An 18,472-nucleotide genomic window follows, 5' to 3' on the forward strand; every position below is an offset into this window, starting at 1 on the left:
ATACATTGGTTAAGAGACCCAGTGATATCCCCTTGACCCAAGTTTGGTAATAGAATCAAAAAAACATAAGTGATCAACCACACCTTGAACTCTCAATGATTGATAGTGATTTTATAAGTCCTAAAATTTCCCGTGGACAATGCAATTGAGCAATGTGTTCAGGCATGGAAAAATTCACCCAATTTGAACCCAAAGGAAAATACCCAACTCAAACACAAAAGTTATGAGTAGGAGCAAAAACGAATTGACCTATGACACAACCTTTTTTCTGGGTTGGTAACCTGTGACCTGACCCATTTGTTAAAAATAAAACCATATAAGCTAGTAAATTGCTCCAAATTTTAACCCATTTGAAGGTAAGATGATATAACTGTACAAAGTTGTTGATAAGGTGGACCTTAATGGGGAACTGGAGACACTCGTACAAGCAGGTTTGGCAGATAATATATGGTGCTCTTACAATGGCTGGTTTAATTTATTTCTGTAAATGATGTACAATGACTTCAATTTAGATTAATATTGTATCTACAATATTGTCTTGCTGAGAGCTCTTTTACAATATACACCATTTCATTTTTGGCTGCTATGTAAATTGAAATTTGTTTGACATTTATATGTGGTTTTGTAAACGAATGTAAATTCTGTTCAACTTGCCAGCTCTTGCTTCTAAAAAAAATGCTAGCTCTTATGTTTGCAATATTAACTATACAACGGGGAAAAATGCCAAGAGACTCTTTGAACTTTGGAGTAATGACCATTACACCCTCTAAACTTTTATTTTAACCAATTTACTCCTTAAACTTCACATATGTGCCAAAAAGAAGCATATGTTACTCTACACATTTCACTTAACGGAACTACCACGAACGTTAACTTCATTTGAAAAAAAGAAAACAAACAAACTTCCAAACCAATGGAGAGGGAGAGAGAGAAAAACTTAAAATTTAAAAAAAAAAAAGAAAAAAAAAAAAAAAAAGAATGCTTCCCACGGTGAACCCAAGACAGTATCGAGACAACCTCATCCTTTTCTCCCTCTACGAATAAAGTTGAAGCATAAGAGCATACCAGATCAATTCAAACTCTATAATTGCAAGCCAAGCTGAACAGCTAATTATTATTCGCTATCTTTATTTTTTCTTGAAAAAAAAAAGGGTAAGAGAGACACTTGAGTTGGTGTCTTCCCTTTGAAACTGAGAGTGACCATAGTGGCACCATACTCGCTGAGCCCAGGCTTGTAGGAGGGGATTCGGATGAGTCATAGTTATGCACTCAACCCCATCGAGGACACTAGTGAGCATGATCCGAGAGCATGAGGTTTATTTCTAAGTGCTTCCCATTTTGGGATTCGAACTTAGGACCTCCACCTCCTAAACCTATAGGAGTGAGCCTATGATCACTAGACCAACGACCCCTGGTGGTTGAATATATTGGTAGTGACTAATTTGGTACATTTGTGAAGTTCAAAGAGTAATTGGCTAAAATAAAAAGTTCCAGAGGTATAATAGCCATTACCGAAAAGTTCAAGGGGGTGTCAAAGCATTTTTTTTTTCATATACAATGGTATAATTTCCTTTGTTGACATAAGAGTGGTCTTCTATATTACTATTTAAGGGGTTTCCTCTATTTTTTTTTTTTAGTTTCCTACAATGTTTTCTCAAAACTTTCAACCGGATATTAATCATTGTTTGCAATGGGTGGGCCCATAGTGAGATAAATCATTGGTCCAGGGAAGTTTTTTCAAAGTGTTGGTGCCCAGACTTGAATTGAAGAGCTCTCATTCAAACCCAAAACAGCCACTTTGAAACTGAGTGCCTAACCACTCGGCCAACCCCACTGGGTTGGGTTTCCTCTAATTGAATTCCTACTTTTAGTTGCCTAAGAGCATTAGCAATGGGGGATGTAAAAAAATAGTTATTTTACATCTTCAAACACTTCTATATCTATTTTACCAACCCATCCAACAATACACCCAACATTCCAGTTTTTTTTGTGTGCATACAACCTGATAAAATAATATAAACTACCTAATAAAAAACTAAAAATTAAGAAAAGAGAGAGCGTGAGAAGAAGAGAGAGTGTGTGAGAGATTAAAAAAAGTTTTTTTTTTTAATCCCCATGAATAGTAAGGTTGCATATATGCAACCTTACTCACTTTTTCAGTCAACTTCAAATTTAAAAATACAACTTTTTTTTATAAAAGAAAATAAAACTACTTTTTTTAGATAGTTTCAAATAGCTCTCTCTCTCTCTCTCTCTCTCTCTCTCTCTCTCTCTCTCTTGTTAATTCAATAACGAAACTAGTTAGTCTTTAAGAAAAAAAAATCCTATAACTTTTCATCTATATCCCTTAAATTTAGGCACTACTATGTATCCTTATACTTTCTTAATGGCAAGCCAATTGCCAAAATAAATGATAAATCTCCTTTATCTCTTTCTTTTTGAGGCATAAGCCGAGGTAATTTTCTTAGTGCTCATTCTTTTCTGTTATCTAATTATTAACATCAATTTTTTTATCAATCTCTACCATCATGTACTTATTTTTATGTCAGTTCAATTATGTTTATGTTCATTAAATTCTACAATGGCTTTCTTATATTAAGCCTACAATTCATATCTCTCATTGTCACATTAAACCCCAAAATAAAGAGCTTCATTGCAAGTGTGAAACATGTGTGATGAGGCTAGTTTAATATAATAGTATACTTTCCTTTGTTGACATGAGAGGGGTTTTATGAAGTTCAAAGTTTTCTCTAATCGTGCTTCTTCTTTACTTCTAATTGTTTAACGGTGTCATGGCTTTGATTATCCAAAATGGATTGCACTTACAACTTTAGTAGTTGAGTATTTGTGAACTTTGAATTTTGTAAACTTAAAAATTTATGTATTATTTCCCTTATATTTTGAGAATTTTGTAATTTTTGACATTTAGTCATTTTTGTTTTTTTTTTTTCATGTGAAAAATACGAGTAGATCTGCAATCCAATTGTCTTAACCTGCTTACATACTGTTTATGATGACTCGACTCGACCTGTTTTCCATGTCCAAGGATGTGTTTGTTTGAAGGTGAAATAGGGTAGGTAGAAAACTTTGAAGAGAAAATGGGAAATAAAACTTTTTTGTAATGTATTTGGTTAGGTGAGGAGGAAGGAAAATAAATGGTAGGACTCATGTATTTCCTTCCCGGGCCCACTAAAAAGTTTTCTCTCCAAAATGGAGAGAAAACTAAAGGGAGAAATTGGGAATCATTTTTGGACAAAAATGCCCATGTGCAGTTGCACATGGACTTGTCCACGTTGTTCTTCTTCACACTTTTTTTTTTCTTCCTCCTGTTGGACATTGCTTCTTCTACTTCTTTTTGTTTTTTTTTTTTGTTTTTTTTAATTGGGCAAGGTTTTCCTTGTCCAATGCTCATATATATATATATATATATATATATATAATCTATCTGGGATAGGGTCAACTCCTAATAATTATAATGCCCTTTTGGTTTTATTATGATCTTCTTAATCGAAGAGTCCAACTATTGGATTTTGAGATCTCTACACATCTTCATTCCTTCACTTCGAATGGTGCTAGAGATGTCTCCATAGGTTAGGTTATCATAATCTATGACACCTGAGGGGCTGCAAAGTGTTTCTTTGATCTTCTGGCTAAAGAGTGTTGGTAACCCATCAATGAACTTCTCCTTCCAAAATGGAGAGTTACAATCAGTCCTATGCATGACTCGGGTAGTAAAGAAATCTTAATACCATTGGTAGTCTCCTAGGGTTTTACATCTAAGATTACTCAGCTGCTCGTAAATCCTAGATGTGATATTGCTAGGTTTTCCTATGAAGTGTTTCATGATCGTATAGATCAGGTATTGACTCCATCAGGAACTCCTCTATCAATATTATCAAAGATGGGGGTTCCATCCTAATCTTTTTGGACTGCATGCTTGATGTCTTCTTTAGACATATCTGTTAAGCGTTGTTCCACCATTGCAGGAGTTTTCCTGTGAATCCTAACACCATCATATTTATGACTTCTTCATGGGGACGGCCTTCGTCCAGGTAGTTATTGGCTACCATTGTCATATGTTGGATTTTGTTTAGGATTTCTTGTTTCGATAAACCATCTATGTTCCATTCATAGAGTTTACCAGAGGATACTGAGAATTGGTTGCTAACATTTCTTTCCTCTAATTGGAGGTTAGGGGGTGTAGGTCAAGGGTACCAATTCTTGGTTAAACTGGTTGGATTTATGTTGGGATGGTAAAGCCGTTTTACTTGTAAATCTTGAAACTGGTGTTCTAATTGTTCTATTTCCTTGTCACAATCTTGACTAGAACTACTAGAAGCTGATTGGATGTCTAAAACATGAAGCTGAGTAGTTGCAACTGGCGAAGGGGTGGCTGGTTCCTTTTTTTACTAGTTCTTCTAGCTTCTAGGCAATTATTTCTAAAGCTGTTTTGTCCTTAGGGTAACTAAGGCAGGTGTGCCTAGTGGGTAATTTGACTAGGGGTTTTTCTAAGGCTTGGATAGGTTTACTAGGGCTTCCTGGCTGAAGGATGACCTTGTTCTCGATCCTATCTTCTATCCTGTTAAGCTGTTTTCCTATAACGCTTAAACACTGGTTGGTATAGTTATTCTGTTCAATCACCTTGTTGACTGGTTTATCCTCATTAGTAGAGATTTTGAAAAGAGTGGCAACTATCTCTCTTTTGCGGTGGTTAAAGGTTATGGCTTGTAGGGGTGGATGGCTAGACCTAACAACTTCCTTAGTTGCATTGGGTCCTTCTATGGTCCAAGCTCTGGTGAGGACACAAAATTGCTTGTGCTGACCAAAGTATCTTTTAAAGTATATGAAAAATGGGACATTACGACATAGTTCTCTCATGAATGTTGTCCATGCTTCAAATACTTTTTCTTTTTGCTCTCTGGTGTAATTGGCTTTGTAAGCTTCTCTTTTGATTCTATTTTCCTCAGAACGAAATTCCTTCCCTAATTCTTCTAGGTCAGGAATGAAGTCTCTATTTAACATAAAGAGCTGGTGGTCAATGGGAGGAATCTGGGGCTCTTGCTGAAATGGTTGTTCCATATCAGTTCCTGATGGGGATGGGGGGGATTGCTCACGATCGTCTTTCTCATTGACAATCGAATCCTGTTTGGCTGTGTAGCATGGTGTGGTAAGCTGGGAATTAGTTCTAACTCCTTGGAGCTGTACACCTAGATCTCTTCTAGACCTGGGGAAAGGTGATCCTAAAGGTCTGGTTGAGCTACACTGGGATGCAGATTTATCTCTAAGGTAGATAGGTGACTACTTATGAGGTTGGTGTAGATCTATTGGGGATCTAAACCAAGATATATCTAAGGGTGGTCTACACTCATAGTCTAGAGGAGTGCTAAACCTAGATTTGTCAAAACTTAACCTAACCATGCCGTCAGCTAGCTGTTAGACAAATTCTAGATCTGGATTCTAGGCTGGGTTTTGGATCTGTAGAGTATGGTTCTCATTCTCTAAAGTCCAATTGGCTAGGAAGGTGACCTCTGTCCACTTTAGGGTTCTTGGGACCCGAATCTTGGCACTAGGGTCAGTGGTTTAGATGAGGGTTGTCTCACCTCTTTCCCTTTTGTCAAGTGCTCCGACATTCATGTTCGTTCTCATGCACTTGTAGTATACTCTGTATATCATGGATGTGGACAGCAAAATCCAGGAAACAGTCGAAATGGACTGGTCCGTTGCTAAGACTGGTTTCTATGGTTCCTAAAAGGCTGTCATCAAACCCGAAGTGACGAGCATCTCTGAGGGCCATGAGGATTGAGTTGTTCAAACCTATACTGATAAGTGGTTTAACTCTAACTTGGACTAAACCTATGTGTAGGAAGTTATGACCTTGCTTCCTATGTGCTTGAATGGCTGAAGGGGATAACAAGTAGCACGTTTCGTACTCCTTGTTTATACCGTAAACTTGTTCTATAGTCTTGACATGGTAATCTGTCTTGAAGGCTCTCTTCCAAGACCATGAGGACTTATAGATCTGGTTGGTGGCTACTTTAGGGATATTCCAATCTCCTATGTCTAGATCTACATCAGATAACTCATAAGACTCCGAATTAATTATTTCTACATCTGCTGGTCTGCGTGGGAGTCCATATTCCCGAATGGAAACAGACTATCTGTTCAGGAGAATTAGGACTAACACGCTGGAGGAGGATGCCACTATAACCTATGTTAGAGGCATCTGTCTGGACAATCTTGAAGGAATTGATTGAGGGAATTTCTAAGCAAGGAAGGGTCTTGACATATTGTTTGATATGTTGGACAACTTGGTATGGGCTGGAGTCCAAGGGGATGGATTGGTTCGAAGTTTATCAAAAAGAAGTTTGCATTGCTGTCTGAGATTCTGATAGAAATCAGAGAAGTAGTTGAAAGATCCTAGAAATCTCTGAAGCTGGGTTTTATCTATCATTTCATCTGGAAACTTATCCGCGAACTGGATAGCTCTATCTATGGGTTTGATTACACCATGGTGGATATCAAAACCTAAGAATCCAACTCTAGTTTGGAATAGTTTGATCTTGGGGGTTGAAACACCAAGACCATTGAGCTTGATAGTATGGAGGAATGCTCTTAGGTGTTTCTGATGTTGCTCCAAAGATTTTGAGAAGATGAGTACATCATCGATGTACACAATTGCATGGCTGGAGAAAGGATTAAAGATCTCATTCATGATATTTTGGAATTCTGAAGGTGCATTTTTGAGACCAAAGGGCATTATATTCCATTCGTAATGTCCAAAGGGTGTGGTGAAGACTGTCTTATACCTATTAGACTCTTTGATTTGTATTTGCCAAAATCCACTCTTCATATCAAACTTGCTGAAAACTACTGTCTTACTAAGCCTATTGACTAAGTCTTTTTTTGTTGGGAATTGGGTACCTTACCCATTCTAAGACTTTGTTGAGGGGCTTGTAGTTGATGACTAATCTAGGAACACCTCTTTCTATCTCAGCATTTTTCTAAACATAAAAAGCTGGACAGGAAGGCCTTAGACTATAAAAAAGCCCTGGCTTAGACACTTTGACTGTACATGAGCCTCTCTTATATTGTGGACTTTGCAATCACTATGCCAGGTATCACAAGCATAATTGCGACGACGATTCCCAGTGGGATCCTTACAAAGGATATCCATTAGATACTCTTGATACTGATTAAAGCATCTTAACCAAGCAACTCAGGATAAGGTTCCAGTCCGGTTACTATTCAAAATCAGCACCAGCAACTAACATGAACAATATCCGCACCCAGCAGATTCCCTGACAGAATACTATTCATCCAACAGTACCAGCCACTACAGATAAACAGTACTCCGAAAAAGTAAGGGGACAAGTCACTATTCATGAACAGTAAAAGCTATTGTTCAAAAACATAATCATTCAGAAACTCTGTTTGCTTTCGGTGAAAAGAGTTTTCACCCTAGTAAAAGCATTTCACTTTCCGCGATTCTAGCAATCTTCAGATGGCATCCAAGACTCCCTCTAGTCTATATAAGGTAGCCAAGACTCCATTCTAAAGCAGGTTCAATTTTAGGAGCAACTCCAAAATACCTCACTCTCCCAGTCCAGAGTTTCTCAGCTTTGCCTCTTCTTTACAACCCTTAGCATTGTAATCAGATGGCTCCTCTTTACTTTTGTAATACCCTAGCCGGTTTTCACAATTGTAATCCTATGGCCCCAGTCAGCCTTTACTTTTATTTTTCGCACATGGCCTCAGTCAGCCTTAGTCTGTAACTTACCCCATTTTGGAATGCCATTTGTGGAAGTTAATCCTACTGATGGTATCTAAGAATAATTCTTTGGAGGGTTCTTGGATAAGAACAGCTGTGGGGTTAACAATTTCTTCATCATCAGAATGGTTTTGAAATGAGGGACTTTCTTGATGAGAAGTGTTTTCCAATTGTTGGGCTTTCTAGTCACCTTTATCCTCAAACTTCTGGATCTAACCTTTAGATCTGAAACAAGATTATACAACAGTGAGATAGACACCTTATCTGTGCACTCGGTTACCTAGCCTACTTTCTTCCAAAAGATGAGCCTGGTATCAGACTATACATGATGATCGGTTAAGTAAAGGCCTTTACACGAGCCAAGTTGGACTTGAATGGCTGATCTCACAAGATCAGCCCCTTTTGGTATAAACTCAGGGATATTGTTTCCAAGTCAGAGTTTGCTGGAACTAGTCCAACTAGGCTCCTGTTTCGGATGTAAACCAAGTCGGAAAGATTATTGGTTAGCAAAAAGGATTATTCCTACATCGTGTGAGATAAGGTGAATTGGTGAATCTGACAAAATTCTATAATCAACCCTTATCTGACAAAATTCCTACATCATGTCAGATGTCACTACTGGAATATGTCACCATTGGAGGGACAAATTCCTGAAGGGATATTGATCCTCTATGGCTAGTAGAGGATGCACCTTCATGCATTACAAAAGATTATCCCATTGGTAGTCTTTTGTCTTAAGGATAGCCCATTGTTGGTGCTTTCCCCTTATTCTTCTTCTCTGCTGAAGAAGTCATTGTCCACTTATTAGTGGTATTAAATATTGCTTTCTCTCTATCCTGCTAAGAAAGGTTTGGATCATTTGAGATTTTCAAATAATTGTTAAAAAAACCTTTTGTTTTTAAAACTGATGGATGCAAAGATGCAATTACTTTCATGATGAATGCATGATGATAACTGGGACCAATATATATATTGCTTTCTTTTGTGTTTTCTTCTACTTCTTTTTTTTTTTTACTGGGTAGGCTTGTCCAGTGCTCATATTCTCTTCTTTTTTCTTTTTTTTTCTTTTGCTTTCTTTTGTATTTTTTTTTTTTTTTAGATGTGATTTTTTTTCCTGGACATGATTTTTATTTTTTTTAATAAATTTAAGTGATTGATTTTTTTTTTTGGTTGTTTATCACTTTTTTAGTTTTAATTGAATTTCATTTTTTAACAAGAGTATATGCGTAAATTTATATAAACTCACTTTTTTCATTCATCCTCTTTTCCACTCCCAACCAAACAAAATGAGGGAAATTAAAACATTTTCTATTCTCTCACTTTTCCATCCTCCTACTATTTTCTATCATCTTATTTTTCCACCCTTCCAACTAAATGAACCCTAAATGAGTGGCAGAAATGTACAAATCATTTTCAAAGAGGAGGTCAAGGCAATTAGGGTGCCGTAAGCTATTGGATTTGCAGCATGCAGGCCAAGGGAATTCTCTTAAGTCATTATCCTAAAAACATAGGGATGAAACCCAATTGGTAGAATATACACCACCACAAATATAAGCGAATAAAATATAATAACATAACAAGTCATTTTTTTGTAATTGCTCTTTTTAAATTAGTTCAATTGGTAAAATATCTTCTACTCAAGTAAGAGATATGGGTTTCAAACTCTACCCCAATAGCATCATGGAACTAAACCTATAGGTTGGCACTTGGAATACTAAAAAAAATAATAATAAAAAGAGAGAGAGAGAAAGAAACCCCATCCAAATTCTAATAGATAATCATTCCAAAACACTAACATTAATCCAAATCCAAATCCAAAACGCTCCCATTTCTGCTACCATTCCAAATCCCCAATTCCATTGGAAACTCCAAGTTCTTTCTTAGTTGCTAGACCAAGTGGGTTTGATAGGACTGTAATGTATAGGCACCAAGAACAGAGAAACTCCGCGTAAAACAGAAAAGCAAAAGCATGCAACACCACCCCATTAACTCTTTCTCTCTTTCGTCAATGCTTCATGAACTACTATTGCCAAAAAGCAACAGAATACAAGAACTTACTATAACCTGTCATTTAATTAACACATAAAGAAGGGAAAAAATAATTAGTGCAACAAAGATTAACCTTGTAAAGGTCAAGCAGGGATTTTCCATGCTTTTGAAGAAAATCCAGTAAAGCAGTCCACATAAAAAAGCTTCAAACTTTACCATAGAATAATTCAATGTTTAATCTTTGAGAAATTACCACAACTCTACTTATCCCACAAAAAAGAAAAAGTTCCACAACTCTAACCAAAAGAAAAGAGCAAGTTCCAAAGAATTTCATTCATGATCATTTCACAGGGAATTTCTAGTTCCCTTACCCCAAAATCAATGTCATACAGAAGACCTTAAAAAATCCTAGTAGAGTGAATTTCAGAAAATGAACCGTAACATTTAAAAAAAAAAAAAAAAACACAACAACAACAACAGCAACAACAACAACAACAAAGAAGAGCTTCATGCATATCATTGTACAACACAACTCATCAACCCCACTTGCAGCCATTCCCTACACCACATGATACATCAGAGAACCCAAAACACATATAACATTCAGCCATAAGAGCCAACAACCAATCATATATGAGCAGCTAACAAATATCACCTTGCACCATATTTCCAAATTGGGCAGAGAAATTATATACGAGAGGAACCAAATCACAAACAACTTTCATACAGAAGAACAAACCAGCAAATCATATATGGGTAGCTAACAAATCTCTTTATTTAAATCATCTTTCAGATCAGCAAACATTGGGAATAAAAAACAGGATGCTATCACAAAGAAAGAGAGTATGAAGTTAGGAGGTCAGATCAGCGAGAATATGGTGTTAGAAGGTAAGAACAGTCAGAGGGAAGGGTTAAGTTGAGAGATAAATAGTTGATTTGGTTCGATCTCACAGGTTCCCAGAGATGGTGAGTTAGTAGAATGATGCAGACTAGCTATTGCTCTCTTTTGGTTTTGTTGTTTTGATTATATCAATGTTACTTGGAAAGACTCTGTTTTATCTGGCTAATCATGGTAATTTAGATGGGTTTTATTTATTTAGATTCCCCCATGTCATTTATGGCTATGTTCTGTTACCCAGTAAGATTCAGGTAGTGTTCAGACGTCGTGGTGGTCCCCTAATTGGACATCTTTGAAAATTGTGTTGAATGGAAAATTTGTTATCACAATTCATTCCTTTCTTTTTCTTTTGTTTTGGTCAGAATGGGGTTGAAAAAGTCACTAGATTGGCTTACATCTGTTTTGGTCATTCAAGTCTGATATCTATGTTTTAACTCTACTAAATTTATCATGATAAAATTCGTGAAAGTGTAATGGGCAAAGAGCCTCTCCCGCTACCATAATCCTAGACCCCTTATATGTCATGTTTATTCTGATTCTAGAAGCAAGTAACATTGTATATAATGCAAAAGTCGATAAAAGCAAGAAGTAACATTTTCAGTTGGGTCAAACACCTGAAAATAGGGAAAACATTTTGCAGAAGAGGTTTTACGTTGAAACAATTGCAGCCTGAGTACCGATAACTCTTTGTTAAGAATAAAAAGCATGAGTTACTGAAAACTTTCTTTTGTGTTATGAGGATTAAATTTCAATGACATAACACTATAACAGTATGATGGCTAGACATGATTCACAATGAAATGGCCTTGACTAGAATGAGCAATAGAAGTTGGTTGATAAATAATAGTCACAACTCATTACCTCTGAAGTGATTTTGACCTTCTACATAAAAGCAGTACTTTCATGTCTACAACAAAAGGAATAAAAAACACAGTGATAACATAGATTCAGAGAAAAGCTTCCAACCTTACCTTACTTTTTCTATGCTTTTAAGGAAAATTCAGTAAAGCAGCACACATAAAAAAGCTTCAAACTTTACCTTAGAATTAGTCAATGTTGGATCTTTGAGCAAGTTCCATAACTCTACTTATCCAAACAAAAAGATCCACAACTCTAACAGCAAGTTCCACAGAATTTAGGATCATTTCTTGGGGACATTATTTCAATTTCCCTTACCTCAAAACAAAGTCCTAGAGACACCAACAACTGTACCCGTTTATGATCATTTCAAAGGGACATTATTTCCTTTTCCCTTAACCCCAAAATCAAAGTCATACAGAAGACCTAATAAAAAAATCATAGTAGAGTCAGTTTTAGAAAATGAACCTTAACATTAAAAGCAATCAAAACAACAAAGAAGAGTTTCATGCATATCTTTGTACACCACAACTTATTTACATACATTTCCTGCACCAAATGATACATTAAAAAAACTCAAACAAATATAGTATTCAGCCATAAGAACCAACAAGCATATCAGATACCCAAAAGACAGACAACATTCATAAAGAACAAACTCATCAATAAGAATTTCAAAAGATTACCACCTTATGGTTTAATCATTGAGTAAAACTAAGCTCTCCATGAGATTAGCTGTGTAATGCTCCAGTGAAATATTTTCAATTCCAAGATCTTCAATTCTAAGATTGTTCTCATTTAAACTCTCAAGGTCAAATAAAAAGAATCGATCAGAAGAAAATGGCCTGATACTCGAAATCATAAGTTCATCACTGCCCATGCAGCCAAAGATGCTCTTAAAATTCAACAACGGTACAACTTTTTGAGTCCAAGATTCAGCAACACCATAATCCCTCATCACCCATATTTCGTGCAACTCATTGTCTACACCTGCTCATTGGCCATAATTCATCAAAGCCAGTGATCCCTTGAGTATCGCAAGTTGATCAAAACTTGGAGATAACTCAACTGCATAATTCTGCGGTAGTAGTATCTCCCGGAATTTCTCATCATTGACATCAAAGCACAAAATGATTTTCTTGAGGAAATTGTTGTGGCGAGTGTACGCTATATAGTGCAGAGCTCCATTAAAAAACAAACCGTTTGATTCAATCCTCCAAACAGATTTTATCAATCCATTAAGTGGCTCCACCAATCTCCACGAATCGGTACTCAATGTGTAAACCTCGGCCTGAAAGGACCACCACAAGGGACCTTTATGTATAACACGCAAAAATCTCAAAACCTTGAGGTCATTGTTTTGACAATGATACGCAAATCCATAACCGATAGTATCAAAATGGTTGTTGGCTTGAAGCCTCTTAAACTTTCTAATGCTTGGGTTCCACAAACACGTCATGCAATTATACCCAAAATATTTAGTACACAAAGAATCACGGTCCTCATCCAGAGCAGTGAGGCAGAATATGCCATTGAAGAAGCCAATAATGTAGAAAGGATCAAATGGGAGTTTGAACCTAGAAATTTCTGTCAATGTGTGGTCATTATTGCATACGACCGTGCACAAGTCAGCCTCAGACGAAGTGGGCACTGGTCGTGTCTTACATAGTAGGTAACCATTGTTGTTGTTGGACAAAGATTTAGCTTTGTTGAGGTTGAAGTGTGCGTTGATGAAAATGGGGTCGGTGATGGTTGAGTTCAAAGATTTAGAAATGCACCTGAATCGGATTATGGGTTTCACTGGCAGCCGAGTCAGGATATCGAATACGACTTCGTCAGAGAGACGATGATGGGACGAGGACGACAATGTTGGCTTTTTCCTAGGCTTAGACATCGTTTGATTTTGAAGCAGTAGGCTTCGGCTTGTCTTTACACTTTTCTCTTTAGTCTTTAGGGAAGTGAGAGAGTGACGATGAGGAGACAAACTTCTTTTTTCTTTTTTTCTTTTTGTGAAAGAGGAGAAAGAAACTAAGTTTTAGGCATAGTGGAGACCTCTATATATATATCTATTTATACTACTAATAATTTTTTTTTTTTTTTTTTTGAGATTGTATCCTACTATTAAGATGGCAAAATTTGGGAAACAGTACAGGATGGGAAAAATTTTAGGACGAAAGCATGCATTCAAACTTAATTAGTAAGTTGGACTCTTTTTGGAAGTCGAGTTTACTATACTCGACTTCCGGGTAACTTCAGTCCACACTACCGCATATTTCTCTGTCTGACGTGGATTAAAAAAAGGGAAAAAAAACCCCGTAGAAGTCGAGTTCAAAAAACTCGACTTTTATAAGTCGATTATCCTAAACTCGACTTCAAGGTCCCCACAGTGTCAAAAACTCCCGTAGAAGTTGAGTTCACTAAACTCGACTTTTAGAAGTCAATAGTGAACTCCAATTTAAGAAGGTGTATGAATTCACATAAAATCGAGTTTACTGTACTCGACTTTCAGTTAAAGTCGAGTACAGCCTACTCGACTTCTGGGTATTCACCCCTACATGGTAAAAAAATTTTAAATGGAAATCGAGTTTACTGTACTCGATTTCCAATTAATTCTGCAACCACCTCAACTGCCTCATATTATTACTCTGATGACTCTTAATCCCTTACTCTCACAACTCTCACAACTCTCACTTCTCCCAGCTCTCTCCCACGTCCAAAATTCTCCCTTTCACCACACATCACATTCTACAAATTAAAAAGGTTGTTTCTTCTTCTTCAATAAGAGAGGTAAATTATTCAAACATTTTAAACTTTTCTTCTTCAATACTTGGTTATTCAACGTTCTTGAATTTTTTTTTTATTATAATGGTAGTAATGGTAGTTTATGTGCTGTATATATATATATATATATATATATATATATATATGTGTGTGTGTGTGTGTGTGTGTGTGTGTTGTTTGTAATGGTAGTTTATTATCATTATGATGTGCTGTTTTTTTTTTTTTTTTATCCCAGCAAAGAAAACTTTCAGCTCTCTTAATAAAACATTGTAAATTATAGTGATTCAAGAAACATGAACTTGATGGGCTGTTATATTATAATGATGTGCTGTTTTTTTTTTTTTTTTTTTTTATCCCAGCAAAGAAAACTTTCAGCTCTCTTAATAAAACATTGTAAATTATAGTGATTCAAGAAACATGAACTTGATGGGCTGTTATATTATAATGATGTGCTGTTTTTTTTTTTTTTTTTTGATCCCAGCAAAGAAAACTTTCAGCTCTCTTAATAAAACATTGTAAATTATAGTGATTCAAGAAACATGAACTTGATGGGCTGTTATATTATTATGATGTGCTGTTTTTTTTTTTTTTTGATCCCAGCAAAGAAAAGTTTCAGCTCTCTTAATAAACATTGTAAATTATAGTGGCAGGATTCAAGAGAAACTTAGACTTGATGGGCTGTTATATTATTATGATGTGCTGTTTTTTTTTTTTTTGATCCCAGCAAAGAAAAGTTTCAGCTCTCTTAATAAATATTGTAAATTATAGTGGCAGGATTCAAGAAACATGAACTTCTCTTGTTAATTGTAAGGTGTAACGTATTAATTTTTTAAGGTTAGCGACCATGTAGAAATTTGTTTGAGTTTAAAAATTTGTTTATAGTTGTTTAAATTTTTTTTCAAGGTTAGCAACCATGTTATCTTTATATTTTCCTTGAGGCAATATTTGTAGTTCATATCGAATAAAGGTGTTATATTTGTCACTAACTTTCAGTAAACTTATTTGACTTGTAGGCTTGTAATGAGTTCGATTGATTTATATCTATATTATGGTGGGGAGCTCTGCAATGATGTTACTTATGGAGTGGCATATGAAGGGCCTGGTACAAAGTTAGAAATTATTCAGCTAAAAAAACGGCGGGAGATCAATTTGAAGAAGTTGAAAAAGAAAATTATGAAAGAGCTGAATTTGGACCGTCGGTTGCAAGACATAAAAATTACATATCGTGCTCCTCTTGCAATGTTCAGTGACCGTATTGTCTTCACACCTATTGAAATAAAAGGAGACAAGCATGTTAAGATTATGTTTGACAGGATAAACTCTACGCCCCAATTAAAAGCTGCTGAGTTGTATATAAGTGTGGAGCCTCGTATAGAAGTTGGCGGTGCAGATGTGCAACAAACAACTTTGGAGGGTGGTGGCGGGGAAGAATTCCAATTATTACATGCAGATAGTCATCCGATTCTTACCCCGTCCACTATAGTTGGGGGTTATACACTACCATGTCAAGAGACACCAACTCCAATGGAGGATTGCGGATCTAGTTATCAACAAGAATATATTCAATCTCTAGGGGGGGAAGGTGAAGACGAAGACGAAGACGAAGATGATGTTGATCATGGTAGAGATGAGTATGAAGAGATGATTGGGAGAGATGACTTTCACGAGAATACTATAAACTATGAAAATGTTGACAATGTCTGTGATGATGTCGTGGATGATCATGATGATGATGCTATAGAGTTTCAAGATGATATAGGTGATGGTGATCATGCTACAGTCCCTACATATGAAGCTCATGGCCTGTCATTCCATGCAAACACTTGGGATAATGTTATTGATCCTTCAAGTGTTGAGATACCATTTTCATCAAGTTGGGGGCGGGGAATGAATTTTAGCAAAGGGTTAATTTTCCCTAATAAAGAGGCTGTGAAACAAGCATTAATAGTTTACTCTCTGGATAACAACAAGAATTATATAACTGAGTGGTCCAACCAGAAAAGATTGTGTGTGAAGTGCGCAAATGAGTCATGTGCATGGAAAGTCCGAGCATTCTCGCAACCGAAGCTTAACGGATTATGGGCTGTCAAAGTATTTGGCGGTCCTCACACTTGTCCATCAGTTGGGGTGAACAAAGATGGCAGAATGATGGATTCGAATTTTCTTGCCAAAGAACTGCATAAATATATACTTGACGATCACACCAGCAAAATAAAGGATCTCCAAAATCTGATGAAGGAAAGGTTTAACCACGATATATCATACTACAAGATATGGGATGCGAAACAAAAGGCTATTGCAAACATACACGGGAATTGGGAAGAGTCGTACCAAAAGTTGCAGAAGTTGTTGTTGGCATATAAGGATAGCGATCCAGGTACACAAGTAAAGTTTCGGTCGATCAACAGGGACATACCGGGTACTATTATATTCAAGTATGTGTTCTGGGCTTTTGCTCCTTCCATTGCTGGATTCGCACATTGTAGGCCAGTGATTAGTATTGATGGAACTCATCTTTATGGAAAATATAAAGGAAAGTTGTTGATTGCAATGGCTACCGATGCTAATAATGAGATTTTTCCGCTTGCCTTTGCGGTTGTGGATGATGAGACGGGGGCCAGTTGGGGATGGTTTTTAGAATGCTTGCGGACTGCAATACGGGATGTGGTACCCAATTCTGGCATTTGCATAATATCAGACCGACATAAAGGTATAATATCATCCATTGCCCAGTGGCCCAATAATTATGTTCCGGTATAACAATAGATGAAAAACGTATGCAAATATTTAGTATTTATGGCTAATTAGAGTTGTGACATGAATGCATAGTTACATAAAACTCATGCAATTACCTGTCCCCCAGGGTTCCACAGTAACTCAGATCGATGTTTAACTTGTTCCGTCAATACACTACGATCAATAGGTCCAGGATCTATCGTCATACTGCAAAAAGTTTATGTGTCATAAGGCATAACAAGAAAAGGAGATCAAAAAAGTCAAGCTCAAGCATAACATGGATAAAGAGGAGCTATGCTCTACTAGAACAATATTAATCAAGGGAAACAATACAAATGACTTGGCTTGAACTTCCACATTCGTCTGCCCACCAACACAAAAATTGAATTAGTCCTAACATATTTCAGTCAACCATTAGCACATAAGAAACAACTAACATTCAAGAGCACTATCTACACAAAGTAACTAAGATACTATTAAACTCATAGAAAAGTAATCATGATTTGGGCAGATTATATAGGTGGAAGAGGGAGAAAGAAATAATTAGAAGATTCAGAGGCATAACAAGAACAAATAAAATAAAAACAAGTATGTATCGAAGTTTTAAGTCGGTGCTTCTGTTGTTTTGAGTAATTGACAAGTCTGAAAACTTCTATTTTGTTTGAGAAAGCTACAAAAATTGAATCATTCCAGATAGCAATCTACACAAACATGATTTGGTTGATTATATAGGTAAATCATGATTTGGTTGATTATATTTGTGCAGATTAAACTCATAGAAAATAAATAATTAGACGATTCAGATGCATAACAAGAACAAATAAAAACTAAACCCAAATCTCCAAATCACTAAACCTAAAAACCAAATCAAAACCCATTTCAGCCAATAAATAAAGAGAAACAAATCACATTAGAGAGAGAGAGAGAGAGAAAACAAACCTGCTGGTTGATGATGGATGGAGAAAACGACGGCGTAGGAAGAGAGAGACACCGGAGAGAGAGACAGTTACGGCGTATAAAGAGAGAGACGCCGGAGAGAGAGAGAGTTACGGCGTAGAAAGAGAGAGACGCCGGAGAGAGAGAGAGAGAGAAGAACGGCGTAGAGAGAAGGCCTTAGGTAAATCGAGTATACGATACTCGGATTAGAAGACAAAAAAACAAATTTTAACCGCAGTGGAAGTCGAGTACAGGATACTCGACTTTTTATGGAAGTCGAGTATCTTGTACTCGATTTTAGTAGTTTTACTACGTTCTACTATTTATACATTAGAAGTCGAGTACACTATACTCGACTTCATAAGTCGAGTATGGTTTACTCGCTTTTATAGAATTCCAACCTGGCTTTTTTCCTCTTTTTTTAATCCACGTCAGAACTATTTTTAGTAGGAAGTCGAGTATAGTAAACTCGACTTCCAAAAAGAGTCCAACTTACTAATTAAGTT

General features: G+C 36.4%; 2 protein-coding genes across 2 annotated transcripts; one reads left to right on the top strand and one right to left on the bottom strand.

Moving 5' to 3' along the window:
* Positions 1 to 12,507: 12,507 nt before the first annotated feature.
* LOC142609184 (F-box/kelch-repeat protein At3g06240-like) lies at positions 12,508 to 13,407 on the bottom strand. The gene has a single exon (XM_075780796.1). The coding sequence runs from the start codon at positions 13,405 to 13,407 to the stop codon at positions 12,508 to 12,510; it is 900 nt and encodes a 299-aa protein (XP_075636911.1).
* Positions 13,408 to 15,314: 1,907 nt separating this feature from the next.
* LOC142609186 (uncharacterized) lies at positions 15,315 to 17,054 on the top strand. Its single transcript, XM_075780797.1, has one exon. The coding sequence runs from the start codon at positions 15,315 to 15,317 to the stop codon at positions 17,052 to 17,054; it is 1,740 nt and encodes a 579-aa protein (XP_075636912.1).
* The last annotated feature ends 1,418 nt before the right edge of the window (positions 17,055 to 18,472 follow it).

This window comes from Castanea sativa, chromosome 9, assembly GCF_040712315.1.
Source record: "Castanea sativa cultivar Marrone di Chiusa Pesio chromosome 9, ASM4071231v1".
NCBI classification, from domain to species: Eukaryota; Viridiplantae; Streptophyta; class Magnoliopsida; order Fagales; family Fagaceae; genus Castanea; species Castanea sativa.

Excerpts from the sequence above, each read along its gene's own strand:
- LOC142609184 (XM_075780796.1), bottom strand. The coding sequence starts at position 13,407 with ATGTCTAAGCCTAGGAAAAAGCCAACATTGTCGTCCTCGTCCCATCAT.
- LOC142609186 (XM_075780797.1), top strand. The coding sequence starts at position 15,315 with ATGAGTTCGATTGATTTATATCTATATTATGGTGGGGAGCTCTGCAAT.